General features: G+C 41.9%; 1 protein-coding gene and 1 long non-coding RNA gene across 3 annotated transcripts in view; one reads left to right on the forward strand and one right to left on the reverse strand.

The window, feature by feature from the left end:
* Nucleotides 1–15,089, forward strand: part of IGF2BP3 (insulin like growth factor 2 mRNA binding protein 3) — a 112,803-nt gene that overhangs the window by 50,554 nt on the left and 47,160 nt on the right. For both annotated transcript variants that reach the window (XM_066585668.1, XM_066585669.1), the window contains exon 3: nucleotides 7,739–7,787. In XM_066585668.1, the coding sequence (XP_066441765.1) occupies nucleotides 7,739–7,787 (49 nt within the window). The remainder of the gene's footprint in view (nucleotides 1–7,738; nucleotides 7,788–15,089) is intronic.
* Nucleotides 1–15,089, reverse strand: part of LOC136587151 (uncharacterized) — a 66,287-nt gene that overhangs the window by 22,377 nt on the left and 28,821 nt on the right. The gene's annotated exons all lie outside the window — the stretch shown is intronic.

A 15,089-nucleotide genomic window follows, 5' to 3' on the forward strand; every position in this document is an offset into this window, starting at 1 on the left:
AGAAGTGTACGGCCGCTCTCACACAGAGCGCTTTTTACCGCGATCAGAGCTGCACTAATCACTGTGGAACACTCCTATTGATTTTTTTGAATGTGGCTTCTAACACTGCAACGTTCGAGTGCTGCTGCTCTGTTTTTGCACGTTCTTGGCATTATTTTAAGCACAATCACAATGATGAGGTGCATTAAAGGCTGTAGTGTGTTTTTGAAATGATGGTTTCAGGCGTGGCATTTTGTGAACGTGTGTGTGAGAGTGGTCTAAAGGCCCTTTTAGACACAATGCTTATTGCTCGATATTTGCTCTGAAGCCATCGTTTAAGTGGTAATCTTGCAGTTTTCGTTAGATTCACTCATCGTTCGTTTTTCAGTCCGCTTAAAATCCATCGTTCAGCCGTTTGCTTTTCGTTTTTGTCCAATTTTTTTTTTAGGGCAGTTTTCTATGCAGACACCACACAACGATAATACAACGACTGAAAAGCCCGACATTTTCTGACTATTTTCGTTAGGAAAAAAAGTCTGTATTAACCCCTTAACGACTGCCCCATCGGGAAACTACGTCCTCAGAAAGTGGGCCTAAATCCTAGAGGACGTAGTTTTATGCATCCTCTTTGGATTAATGCCCACTTGCCTGAGGACGTGACAGCTCCATGCTGTCGGTGCCCGCAGGTAGCCGACAGCATGGAGCTGTCATCCCAGGATGCGGGCAGTCCCCCCCGGCATTGCGATCGGCGCTAGCCAATGGCTAGCGCCGATCGCAAAAAAGTAAAGAAAACTGTCAAAAAAGTTAGTTCTTCAGCTGCCCTGCTGGATCGGCTCCACCAGGGCAGCTGAAATTACTTACCCGGCTTGTCGGCGGTGTCCCACGGAGATCTCGTCCTCCCGGACCCGCCGGCGGCCTTCTGCGCATGCGCGCCAGACGATGACGTCACGCGCATGCGCAGAAGCCCGGGAGCCCCCGGCAAATTTAAAATCTCCTGGCTCCCGGCTCCTGAAGGTAGCCGGGAGCCAGGAGGTGTTACCGGGGACCGCTGTGAGCGGTCCCCGGGCCCGCGATCGCCGCTATCGATCAGATAGCGGCGATCGCGAAAAAGTTGAAAAAGTAAAAAAAAAGTAAGGTTTCACCTCCCCTCATGGATCGGATCCATGAGGGGAGGTGAAAATACTCACCCCCGGTCCTCTGCGATGTCCCGATGTCCCGGGACCCGAAATCCCGGTCTGCGCATGCGCGCCCGATGATTGACATCGGGCGCGTGCACAGAGGGGCTCGAGCCCCGGGAAATTCAAAATCCCTCTGCTCTTGGCTGCCATGTGTAGCCAAGAGCAGAGGGATGTCACTGGGGACGTGATCACTGTCATCCAATGGATGACAGTGATCATTTAAAGTAAAAAAAAAAGTGCAAAAAGTTAAAAAATAAAAATAAAAAAGGGGTAAAAAGTAAAAAAAAAAAGTGCAAAAAGTTAAATAAAAAAAGTTTTAAAAAGTTTAAAAAACTTGCGTTTCATCTCCCCCCACGGATCATATCCGTGAGGGAGGATGAAATGACGTACCTAAGGCCCACGGATTTATCCGCGGACCTTACCCCAGCTTCTGCGCACGCGCCCGTCGCCAATATGGCAGGTGCATGCGCAAAAGCCATGGTAATTTAAAATCTCCCTGCTCCTGGCTACAAAACTTAGCCGAGAGCCTGGAGATTTCACGAGATTTCACCGCGGTGAGTGGTTCCTGATCACGTGTTCGCCGTTATCCAATGGATAATGGCGATCACGTAAAAGTAAAAAAAAGGTGAAGGTTCATCTCCCCTCACCGATGCGATCGGTGAGAGGAGATGAAACTTTTTACCGGAGGCCTCCGTATTTGCGCCCCGACACAATCTTCTTCCGTGAACGTTCCCTGATTCTGCGCATGCGACCGCCGGCAAAACACCGGACACATGCGCAGGAGTCGGGGAGCACAGGAAATTTAAAATCTCCTCGCTCCCAGCGACCAACGGTCGCCGAGAGCCTGGAGCAGTGACGGGTGGCCTCGTTGGGCGGTCCCGGTCACGTGAAAAAAAGGTAGCGATCTACCTTAGGTCGGTCTCACATGACCGGATAGGAATTACGGATTCCGCATGCGTCTGATCCGCGGTAATACGCAGATCAATCGCATTGGATTACACAATTCCGCTCACATTAGCGGGTCGGAATTGTATAATCCACTCGCAGAAAAGAGAACGCAGCATGTTCTATTTTACCGCAGATATCCGCAACATAGAGCCCATTGTGCTCCGTGGTCGCGGATATACCCGCAGCCCATACGCAACTACCTTGTATACGGGCTGCGGGTACCCGCGTCATCGCTAAGCGACGGTGCGGAAAATACAAACAAAAAAATATATATATACTGCGTATGACCGCCTGTGTGAGTAGGCAGTTATGCGCAGTACATTACGCAGCCGTACGCAGGGTCACAGCCGGGCTCACAGCTGGGATCCGCTGCGGGCCTCCGCAAGCTGATTCTGCATACGGCCGTGTGAGCCCGGCGTTATTCAGACCGCTACCTGTAATACGCAATTTACAAGAAGCCCCGGGAACGCTCGCCTTCCTGCAGTTCCAGGAGCAGCTTGTTGAGCGCCTTCTGTGTGAGACCGCCGCACCTCAGCAGGCTTACGGAGACTCACAGAGCGCCACTTTTTACACCCCATCCCCGCCACTGAGGTCACGAAATACCCCCAAAAAGCATGAGAGGAGGGGGGATGCCTGGTTTTATAGCCCCATGTACCCATCCAGCCTCCGTAATTACCCTTGTCTTTGGAAATATTACACAGTTCACATTATTACTTTTATCTAAGATTTGGGTAACGCCGAAAAGGGCGGGGGGGGGGGGGGGGGGGGTGGGTGGGTGTGTGTGTGTGGGGATATTTTTTTAAGGTGTCAATTTTTATTCCGTACAAGTGGGCAATGGGGCCTGGAATTTATTCAGTTGTGCCCTGAAATCCAACGGATGTTCCCTCCATTACAGGCCTTGCCATGTTTCCTGTAACTAGATTAGGGCCACAATGGGTATGTTTCTGAACACGGGACAAACGGGGGTATCCATTTGGGGGTGAACGTCTTCATTCCTATGTACACTGTACAAAAAAAAATGTTTTTAAATTGACAAAATTGCCAAAAAAATGAAAATCGTAATTTTTTCCTTCTGCTTTGCTTAGATTTATTCAAATACTGTGGGGTCAAAATACGCAATACACCCCTAGATGAATTCATTAAGGGGTCTAGTTTTTAAAATGGGGTCATTTGTGGGGGGGTTTTATCGTTTTGGACGCTCAATGGCTCTATAATTGGGCAATGGGGCCTGGAATTTATACCGTTGTACCCTGAAATCCAACGGGTGCTCCATCCATTATAGGCCTAGCCATGTGTCCTTTAAGTAGATTAGGGCCACAAAGGGTATGGTTCTGAACACGGGACAAACGGGGGTATCCATTTTGGGGTGAAAGTCTTCATTCCTATGTGTGCTGTACAAAAAAAACTGTTTTTAAATTGATACAACTGCCGAAATAATGAAAATTGTAATTTTTCTCCTACTGCTTTGCTTAGATTTATTCAAAAATTTTAGTGTAACAATACACAGTACACCCCTAGATTAATTCGTTAGGGGGTCTAGTTTTCAAAATGGGGTCATTTGTGGGGGCTCTCTGTCGTTTTGGCCGCTCAAGGGCTCTACAAGTAGGCAATGGGGCCTAAATCACCTTCATGCTAAATTTCTGTTCTGAAAGCCACCGATTACTCCTTTCATTTTGGGCCCCGTTGTGCATGCAGACAAAAGATTAGGGCCACAATAGGTATGTTTCTGAACACGGGACAAACTGGGGTATCTATTTTGGGGTGCAAGTCTTCATTCATGCGTGTGCTGTACAAAAAAAGCTGTTTTTAAAATGACAGAATTGACAAAAAAATGAAAATCACAATTTTTTCTTTTTGCTTTGCTTCAATTCTTTCAAAAACTGTGGGGTCAAAATGGGCAGTACACCCCTAGATAAATTTGTTAAGGGGTCTAGTTTTCAAAATGGGGTCACTGGTGGGGGCTTTCTTTGGTTTTGGCTGCTCAAGAGCTCTACAAAAGTGCTATGGGGCCTAAAACGCCTTCAAGCAAAATTTATGTTCTGAAAGACACCGACTACTCCTTTCATTTTGGGTCCCGTTGTGCATCCAGACATAAGATTAGGGCCACAATGGGTATGTTTCTGAACACGGGAGAAACGGGGGTATCCATTTTGGTGTGTAAATCCTCATTTTCATGGGCTCTATAGGAAAAAAATATGTCTTTAAAATGACATATTTGCAAAAATATGAAATTTTATTTTTTCTCCTCTAAATTGAATTAATTCCTGAAAAAAACTGGTGGGGTCAAAATACTCATGACACCGCTCAGTGAATACACTAAGGGGTGTAGTTTTTAAAATGGGGTCATTTGAGGGGGTATCTATTATTCTGACACTTATGAGCCTTTGCAAACTTGGTTTGGTGCAGGAAAGCAAAGTGTTCCTCAAAATGCTGAAAAGTAATGTTAAATTTGTATGTCCTCTAAATGGTTAAAAAAAACACAAAAGTTTTTCAAGTGTGCATTCAGAATAAAGTAAACAGATGGAAATATATATCTTATCAAAAATTTGTACAGTATGTTTGGACATATTTGAGCTATTACGGTTGAAAATGTGAAAAAATGACAATTTTTTCAAAATTTTTCCAATATTGGTACTTTTAATAAATATACACAAATTATATCGGTCTCTTTTTACAACCTAAATGAAGTACAACATGTGGCGAAAAAACAATGTCAGAATCACTTGGATATGTAAAGCCTTTATGGAGTTATGCTACGTTGAACGACGCATGTCAGATTTCCAAAGTTTGGCTCCGTCACTAAGGCGCAAACAGGCTTCGTCACTAAGGGGTTAAAAAGCAAAACCATCGCTCACTTTTATCGTTCTAGCCAATTTCGAGCGATTCTCTGTGTGTCTAAATGGGACTTTAGTCTGCATGTCCAATTTATGCTGTAGATTCTGTGTGGATTTCACATATGAGGGGCTTAAATCCGTGTGACCTGCAGATATTTTTAGCTATTAGGGAAAAAAGTTGTGTAGCTTTTTTCCCCCTGTTTTTCTGTTAGAAGCCAGAACCTCAAATTGTTTAGAAACTGAAAGAAATCTAAAAGACTTAGAGGTATGTTCATAAGCGGGCGTATTTGCTGGAGAATTGTTAGCTCATTCACACCAAGTGGTGCAAATTTTTCCCGCTTGTCTTAGCCATTTACAGTACAAAGGTTGAAATCCACAGGCAAAATCTGCAGCACAAATTGACCTGCGGCGGATTTCAATTTGGCAAAATCTTTCAATTTATGAAACGCTGATTTCATATTAAATATTTCTGCATCATGTGGATGAGTTTTTTGTTTTTTGTTTTTTAAATCTCCTTCTGGCTGGACAGACTTCTGGTTTTCGCTCAAAAAAAAAAAAGATGAAAAAAACGCTCGCTGAGTGAGACAGACCACCCATAACAGTCTATAGAGATCTTCCTGCCTAATTTAATTTGCTCGGGGAAAGGTTTTTCTGATCTCCTAAGGCCTCATGTCCACGGCACGCGCAGATTTTTCATGCGGATTTCCGCAGTGGATGCACTGCGAGTCGCTATAAAAAATAAAAATAAAAAAAAATCCCTTCTTTGGCTTGCGGATCATCGACATGGAAAAAATCCGCAACCCCACTTCCCAGCCTTTTCCCCTACCTCCCTAATTAATTTTAACCGTCAAATTCGCAGCGAATCTGCAAATGTTAGCTCCCGTAGAGATGAATGGAGCACATCCGGGCGTGTTTCTGAGCATGCTGTGATTTATTATTCGCGCATGGCATCCGCAAATCAAAAACAAATCCGCAGGTGTTAAATGAAGTGCGGATGCCCAATGCTCCCGATGGGCAGCTTGATCTACGGATTCCACAAATCAAATCCGCCCGTGGACATTGGGCCAATGGCAGAATCCAACTTTACCATCAGTGTGTAGGACTGTTCTTGTACATTGCCCCTCTCTGCTGGCATCTGGCGGTGGTGGTTTTTAATACTATTATGTATGCCGTTTGTAGTGACCTTAATGCCGCAGATTGCAATTTTATTTTTACACAAAGTTAACAGCGAACACCAGAAATGTTTCAAGCATAAGATGGATTAGTGCCCGGCCGCTGCTGTATATGCCACATGCCCATTTTCATGTTCCTTCCTAGTACTAATACACTACAAATGAGCAAATATTACAGTGGAACAATTTTATATTGTTTTTGTATGTTCACAAATGCTGCGGTAAACTTGCAGCTGATTTTCTCATTTACAATGGGCAGTTGTGCTCCTAGAGGTTCGTATTGTGGGCTGGACTTTTTGCAACTGGGAGACGAGCTTTGGAACCTTTTTGAAAACTGATAAAACAGGTTCTAGTCCTGAATTTGTAAAGGCACAACCCCCTGCTGAGGCTATGTTCACACGGGCGACTTTTCCTGCACAAGTTCTGTCCCAATTCAGAGATGGATAGTCACTTGCACAGGAAAAGAACATTCATTTGAATGGGTTATTACACCCCCCCCCCCAGTTGGACAGATAGTCCAAGTTTAAAATGGCCGCATGCCCTATTTTTGTGCGATGATTCAAGAATCGCCTATTTTCGAAGGCAGTGTGATTAAAGGGAGAGAAAAAAAATTTGCGTGCAATTCTATTTTTAAATGCAGATTCCTATGGGGGGGACCACATGAAAAATAAAACCAGGAAGAGCCTTGAAAAAAGTTTAATATTCATGTGCCTTAAATCGCTTGAAAAATTAGGTTTTTCACTGACTGATATCGCGCTCGCCTGTGTGAACACAGCTGGAATGGGAGTTTAGAATTCCAAGTTTTTACGGGTAACATCTGGCTTGTGTATGTTACATGGTATGTTAGGCTGAACGGAAACAATGTCCATCTAGTTCAGCCTGTTTCCATAAAGTCACATGATTCCCGGTGTGACTTTGAACTTATTTGTGTACTACTAGTAGAATATAATATACAGTGTATCCATCTCCAAACTGATTTTGTAACCAGTGTAGAGCATACAGTAACATCTATGTATGTTTTGCATGTGCATTCTTGGGAATCCCAGGGAGTATGTGGCATTTCAGGCATTTGCTGGTTCATCTTTTAAACACACTGTACAGCAAGCACTTCACCACCACAAATGTCTGGCTCCAAGTTCTAACATAAGAAATGTCTCTTTGCAGACTCTTTAACCAGTGAAGCGCCAGACGTGACTCATCCGCATTGTTAAATTCTGCAGCCCACCAAACTGATTTGTCCCATAAAAGAGAGCACAGCTTGTAGGATAAGGGACGAGGGGCTGGACCAAACTTTTCCCTACCCCCCCCAAACATAGGGGGATGAGGGGGGTTCCGGGTGGATATGAAGTGAGCTAATTGAATGATTTCAACTTCAAAGACCAGGAATGATAGGAATTCCTCTGCAATTGTATGTGATCAGTTAGCTCATAGCCATTTAGAAATCACCCTCTTGGTATTTGATGTTAATCTGACTTGAATATTCGTGAAGTAGAAGTCCCTTTTAAGATCTGTATATTTATCTATATCCTGGGCTCAACGGTCAAAGAAATGTCTAATGCCGGTTAAATATGTTCTTCTGAGTTTTGCACATTGATAACATCAAACTTTTTTTTTCTTCTTGGTTTAGGAGTCGGAAACTGCAAATACGAAATATACCACCACATCTGCAGTGGGAGGTATGTATATAAACCTTTTACATGTGTCCAACCTATCTTAAGTGCTTTAGTAGAGGTTTGTGTGCTGGGTTTTTATTTATATGTGCATACTATATTTCTTGGATGTCTTTAACATAATTGGCAATCCCAATTTTCAGCAGTAGCTGCCAATAGTTTAAGTGGCCTAATAGAGCTTTGGTCAAGGTGAGATAGATATAGATAGATATCTATTATATATACTTATGATAGGCATTCTTTGCTGTATACTACATGAATACTACTTTATTTGCAAAATAGCACTTAAATGCATCTCAGGAAGGAATGCACCAACTTCCATCACTTATGGGTTGTTATGATGGGAAAAGCACTGAAGTTCTTGAGACTTTTTTTTTATGGGCTTTTTGCTACAGGTATGAAAAGTTAAAGATCATGGATTTTATTTTTTCCTTTTAAAGCTTCAAGAAAAACTTAAGCATTACTGTTGAAAAGTTACAGTTTACACTTAAGTTTATTAGATGTAATGTTTTATGTTTAAAATAAGTATTTAGACCAATTCTGTTTTATTTTCACATCTAAAGTTTTTCTTTGTGATGGATGGAGGTTTTGTTTAATATTTAGGCTTTTTAAATAGCAAGAAATCAGACCTCTATCATTGTGAAATTAACTTAACCACTTTCTGATAACCAAAGAAATCCAACGCCGTAGATCAAACTTCTCTATAGATAACTTCCTTTGGTCAGCATCTGTCACTCAATTGTATTATGAAATGCTTTAGTCTGAAGAAAATGGTTCAATTCTGCATCTTATGCCATCTAAAAATCTGTAGTCTTGGAAATCTGGACTATCTAGTAATCGCTATTGCACGTCACTGTATTATAGTTCCATTTCGCATAGTGCCATGATGGGCTGTTATTGAGATCTATGAAGTTTCTGGCGTGTGTGTGATTCTATATTTTGCCTCAATGGGAAAATCTTAGTACATGAGGCTTCTGATGGAGTCTGTATGATGTGCTTGCTACTCTAAAAGCCATACAGGCTCCAGGCACAGAGCTCTGCTGTGTACATGATCCCTAATGAGGAAGAACATTTTATATGAAAAATGTTTAGACCTCCATTAAGTTTGATGATCCTTTACAGGTACTCTACCTTCTTTGGAATATTGTCTTTGGGGAAACGAAATTTAGTGTCCTCTTGGTGTAAAGGATTGTGCATGTTCTGGGAGAACACTGCCTACCTTAAATGGGTAACCTGGACTCCTAGAACAATAGTCATGGCAATGAATGGGTTATTTGGGTATGAAGATGTTTATGCATATCTGACTCATTTGATGTGTGAGTAACTCCTTCATCAAAGTTCCTGGCATTAGTTAACCTAAAATCTATCTTGGGTCACACACGCTCTCCGGAAGCGCTGACATCACCAGAGTAATCTACTGCTAATGCTGCACATGGGCTAAGAAATCTTCAGCTGCCATCCTTGCATTAGAAATGTAAAAAAAAAAATTAGGGTTTGTAGCATAATTCAGAACTTTCCAGCGCTATTCCAAAGCTATTGGTCACGAAGACACAAAGCGACTGTTGGCAGCACTTCAGCTTTTTTTCCCCCTCCTCCCCTCTCTCAAGTGTTTATGCAGCGATACTGGTCTTCAAGTCGAATGCTTTTCAATCCTTGAAGCTGATAAAAGGTTACCTTTTTTTTGGGTTACCTGTTGAGGAGGGCAGAGCTGCTGTATCAACATGCGAGTTCTGAAAACCCGTGACAGTAAACTACGGTACACACGTGGCTTCCGGACAGAATGACAGCAGAAGGATCCTATCTCTTGAGCTTTCATTTTTGGCTGTTCTTGTTGGTTTACACCAAATTTGGCCTGAGAAATTCAAGCTTGGTGTATATATAGATTTCCTTTCCCTTCTTTTTGTTCCGTACCACGAAAACGGAACTTTTGATTCACATGCAAGATTTTTTTTTTTTACTATTTTCGCTCACTAGGTTCACTATGCAGTGAATTTTTTTTTTTTTTTTTTTTTAGAGTCCATTGAACATGCAGTTGTAATATGTGTTCGGCAGCTGAACACAGCGCTTGAGGGTACAGATGCATGTAGATCTATGCAGAAAGTTCTTCCTGGACACAGATACGGGTGGCTTGTGTGCATGCAGTCTCCTAATTTAATGTTTAGTTCCATGCTATACAGTTGCAAGTGATACCTTGTGATGCTTGCCACTCCCTGAAATTCTGGAGTGCAAGTAATCCGTGACGTTTTTACGTATCTGCACAATGCCAAGATTAGAGGAGGGCATATAACCATTTAATTTCGTGCTGTGCCTATAAAGAAAATCCATCCATCCGCTTCCTGAGTAGTTTGAGCATTCGGCTGCTTTGTTCAGGAAGCGATGGTGAGGGGGAGAACTCTCTTTCCTGTAGGATTGGAGAATACTTTTTCAGCCTGATGGATTTGAAGGAATCTGCTTTTCTGTACATGCTTCTCAAAGAAGCGAACCGATCCATATTGCACAAAGGACCGTAATCCTTAAAGGCAATTTGTGACATAAAAAAACTGTCATGAGTGACTAGACAGTTGTAGAGACAGAGATTCCAAAGATGTAACTATCTCTGAGGTCGCTTTCACTTCCCGGTAGTGAGACCACAAATGGTCTCTGCCTTCCATACTTAATGAAGAATCTAGGAGTTCTCTATGGTTTGTCAGAGCTTGGGAGTCTAGGGGTGCATTACATGCAGAGGATAGGCCATTTGCTGGCTAACCGTAAGAGAAGGGTGGGGTCAGAAAGTGAGTTCGGAGATGAGAATTACTTGGATTCTGTCTCTTTGATGTCCCTAATTTATAGTACTTCATGGCCATTTTGTATAGTGAGATTCTCTTTAATGCAGTTCCTTAGAAGGGAAGTGTGTTTTCCAGTACAAATATTTAATAGGATGGGCCACTACTTCCCTCCTATCTTGGAGACCTCCATAATGCTGGAGGTCTTAGCCAAGCAGGGGAGGCAAGTAGTGGAGACTGATAAAATGTAAAAAGAAATAGAAGTATGAACTATGAAGTGAGATATATGTGTGGCACAGAGTGTTAAGGCAGCAGAAATACAGTCCTAAGCTCTTGCTCACGACCTGAAGGTTGCAGGTTCAGTCCCTACTTGATTCAGGTAGCCTGCTCAAGGAGAATCCAGCTTCCGGGGGTTAAAGATGACTGGGAGGCAGTGCAAACCACCCTGCAAAAACAGGCTGCCAAGAAAACGTCACAATATGACGTTGCCCTAGGAGCCAGTCAAGACCCGGTAGACTTTACCTACTTTTCTTTTTTGTGTGTTTAGCAACAAAAAAACCTGTTCCCAAAATGTGGTGAGAAGGCAGCCGTTGTCCTTTGGCATTAAGCTGAACAGAAGATATAATATCTTGTCTAAATAGAATATTAGTTTGACCTGAAATTTCTTCTAATTTTTTTGTTTTTTTAGGATGCATTCACACGTTGCTGATTTGCTGTGGCTTTGGTGCAAATCTGCCGCAGATTTTCCCCCTTCAATTTAAATGTAATTGATAGATTTTTTTTTTTTCCTTAAGCAATGTGAGAGGGAAAACACAGAATTATGAAACCAATGATTTTCCGTGGCTTCATTCCCCATTTGCAATGTTTTCACTTATGCGATGTCATGTGAAAAAAAAGTCGCAGCATGCCCTACCATTCTGCGGTTTTTTTCCCCCATTTTTTTTCAATCTGCCTCCTATTTATTGCATCGTACAAACTTGCGAATTTCATGCAAATTCGCAACATTAGAAACTCCAAACTTCTTTTGTGCGAGAAAATCACGGCCCGACAGCCATTCGAGATTCAGGAAAAAGCATTGACTCAAAGATCGCGGAAAGAAAAAAACGTCGTTTTGCCACGATTTTCTCACGGCGATACCGTGATCGCCATTGTGAAGGGGCCCTTAATGAGTCCTGTCAAGTGCAGAGAACTATTACATTTCCTTGCATGAATTGGCTGTTCATTAGATTAAAAGTACATCAAATGCAGAGGGGTAATAACTAGAGAGTAGATCTACTGTATTGGGTATGCAGCATGAACCCCCCCCCCCCCCCCCCAGATTAGATCTGCTAGCTTTCAGTTGTGTACTAGTAATGTGTCTGCGTTGGGTTTTGCGCTGTTTCTTTGCAACATATTAGATGGACTAAAACAAATATTACGGTAAAACTTTTATGCTGCTAGTTTAGTGGAAATGGACTAGATATAATCTAATGATTTTCTATTTTTCTTATCCTTTTAAAAGATCTCTTTTGATTTGAACACATTTCTAGGTTTTTTGTTTATTTTGGGGGGTTTTTGTAGCCACAAAGCTACAGTTTTTTAAAAATGTTTTTGGGTTTATTTTGCATGGCCAATAAGAGAACACTATGTACATATTTTGTGCAAATGTAGCTGCAGTACAATAAAGGGTGAAATTAGCATAATTTCTGCCCTTTTTTTTCTTGTACGTTAGGTTCCTATTTCAACTTTAGGGTGGTAACATGTGATCTTTTATAGCCGGCCCCTACTATACAAGCTGTATAGTACTGCAGACAAACATAAACCTCCTATAGCAGGGAAGTGGGCAGAGTTTTAACTTAAACTTCATACAGTGATTAAATAATTTAGCATCACAACCAGCACATGGAACAGCTGCACCAGCAAGTGGCTTATGGAATTACAGGATACGGCATGGCAATACCATGGCCATTCATGCATGTGCACGACCTTGAGTAAAAAAAATAAATAAAACCGTAGACATCTGTCACTTGGGTAGTTCAAGTTTGGTTAAAAATTGTGCCAAAATTTACATTTGTGAACTTAATTTTGACTAAATACATGGTTGGTCTGATTAGTGTCTGAAAGACTTGCTCCATTTATGGGAAAGGAGAGCGTTTCACTTTGAACCAATTTTCTAAAGGGGGAAAAAAAAAGTCCGTATAAGTAATCGTATCAAAAATGTGTAGCTGTTTTATTTCTGTGCCAAATAAGGCAATTGCTTTACGGGCTTTATGTTTCATATCTGAATGGTCAGTGAGGAGAATGCACAAGAGTGTATGCAGCCCTGCCTACTTGTAGCTGGTGGGGAGAACATGGTAGATGTTCTACTAGAATTGTTTCTACGGTTTTACATACAAAAAAACTTGATACCTGCAGCTGCTGCCATTCGGAGCTGTAAATTTTACGTTGTTGGGGCATGTCTACGCTCCCTTCCCCGTTCTTTGAAGAATTATGCCTGTCTTTCATGGCTAATGATTTTTGAACAACTGTTGTGCTTGTTTTATTTACATCATCTCCGTTCGAAACAGCTGGAAGAACAATTCATTTTTTAACAGCGGGGATGGAAGTGCCCCTCCCTGACCACTTTAACATACTCGGAAATTGTTTATTCACATTTTACGGTGGCTTTATAAAGGACAATCAACGTCCGAATAGTTGCTCTATAGAGGGAATGTAAGCAACAGTTCTTTGGAAAGGCAGCAACCAACAGGGGGACTAGCGAGAATGTGTTCACTAGTTGCTTTGTTTTCGGCTAGTATAAAGGATCATGCATGGTGTAATGTGTATACCGACGATAATGGTTTGGGTGGTGACTATGCCAACAGCTAAATGTAGCAATGATTTAGATCAGCTATTCAGCCAATAGTTGTTGTTCCTTTATAAGTCCATCCATTACCCCATCACGAAGTACAATCTTACCTTTTGTAGACCTACACTTGGGGAATCCAGTTGGAGATCCTGGGGCTGATTGCTTATAGTTAAAAGTGCAAACACCTGAGCTTCCTCAAGATCAGAGGTGGGACTTATGGGAAGTCATGTGGGGACATAGTAGTTTTAAAAACTTATAATAATCTTAATTTTAAAATTAACTCCCCCCCCCCCCCCCCCCCCCTTACCCATTTGCATGGTTTCCTAACTAGTTTGTAGCCCCCCACCCCATTAAATAAGAGCTAAACACATCAAGACTTTAAGATATCAAGATTACTCTAGATTCTATAAAATTATACTATATTCATTTTTTAAATTAAATTTCATATTGTTCAATTTGGTATACTTGAATTTAAGGAATATCTTTAAATGTGAGACCTTCTCTGTCCCCGTTCTCCACTTAATCAAATGTAGCAAAGTTTAAATTGCGTGGTAACTTTCTGCAACAAGTTATCTTTAGCCATTTCAAAAATTAACTTCTTTGTGTTGTAGTTTGCTTACCCTTTTAATGCCTTACAAGAGGTTATGATGACACATTTAACCTAAAGTTAAACTCTGATAGGTCTGTAGCATGCCAGTCATTGAACACAATGCATGGATACACTTGATTCTGACACCTAGAGGGAAGTCCCGAGTGGGGGAGCCTTTTATCTAGGACATTCACATGCTTGCATAGGGCATAAAGATTGTAGTTGTCCTCATAAGACCTTTTTCGTTTAGTCACTGAGTAAATCGTGAGGTATTCTGCACCGTGACTCACGAGCCTGTAATGACTTTAGCATAGTTGAAAATAAAGGGTATTTTTAACTGTCTATTTAGTTAAGCGTACAGGACCACCTTATCTCTCGACTCCTACATTTCACACCACCTTGACTTAATTTTTAGCTCTGTTATGTGCATCTCTTTAGTCCTAAAACGGAACTTGCGAATTGTTACGGAGTTTTAAAAGCCTGTGCTTGAGGCGCCCTCTAGTGTAAACCTTTTGAATGGAAAGATGTAGCGATGTCTCCGATGAGGTACGTTTTTAATTGTTCTACTTTGCCCGTAACGGCATGTGAGTAATAACTTTATAGCGTACAGCAATTTTTTTTGTGTCTAGGGACTTAAAGGGGCTGTCCAGTTGCTGAAGGTTTTTTTTATCTTATTTTTAAGGATCTCTGCAAATGTGTAAAAAGCCGATGTACTAACTTGTCATTCGCCCTGGCAATCCAGCCCCACAGTCCTCCTGGCCTTTGTATAGGAACAGATACCACCTGAGTGCTGAGCCAGCCATTGGCTGCAGAGGTCAGGTGGTTTCCGTTCCTTAGCCAAGACCAGGATGACTGTGGGGCTGGATCGCCAGGCAGAAGGACCAGGTAAGTACAGCTGCTTTTAGCACATTTGCAGCAATACTGGTACCTTTACATGGTTGTAAATAACATATTTAGGCAATAGTCGCCCTGTGTACAAGCAGCTATCGATAGGACACTGAGCAACAAATTGCTCACGTCTCAGTCGCTTAGTTTTTCTTGCCTAAAAACCAAGTGACTGTAGGCCTGTGTAAACAGAAGTCACTCAATCTTAGAGCGACTCAATGGAGGTGGGCTGGCCAGAATGATCC

The sequence above is a fragment of the Eleutherodactylus coqui genome, chromosome 12 (genome assembly GCF_035609145.1).
Source record: "Eleutherodactylus coqui strain aEleCoq1 chromosome 12, aEleCoq1.hap1, whole genome shotgun sequence".
NCBI lineage: Eukaryota > Metazoa > Chordata > Amphibia > Anura > Eleutherodactylidae > Eleutherodactylus > Eleutherodactylus coqui.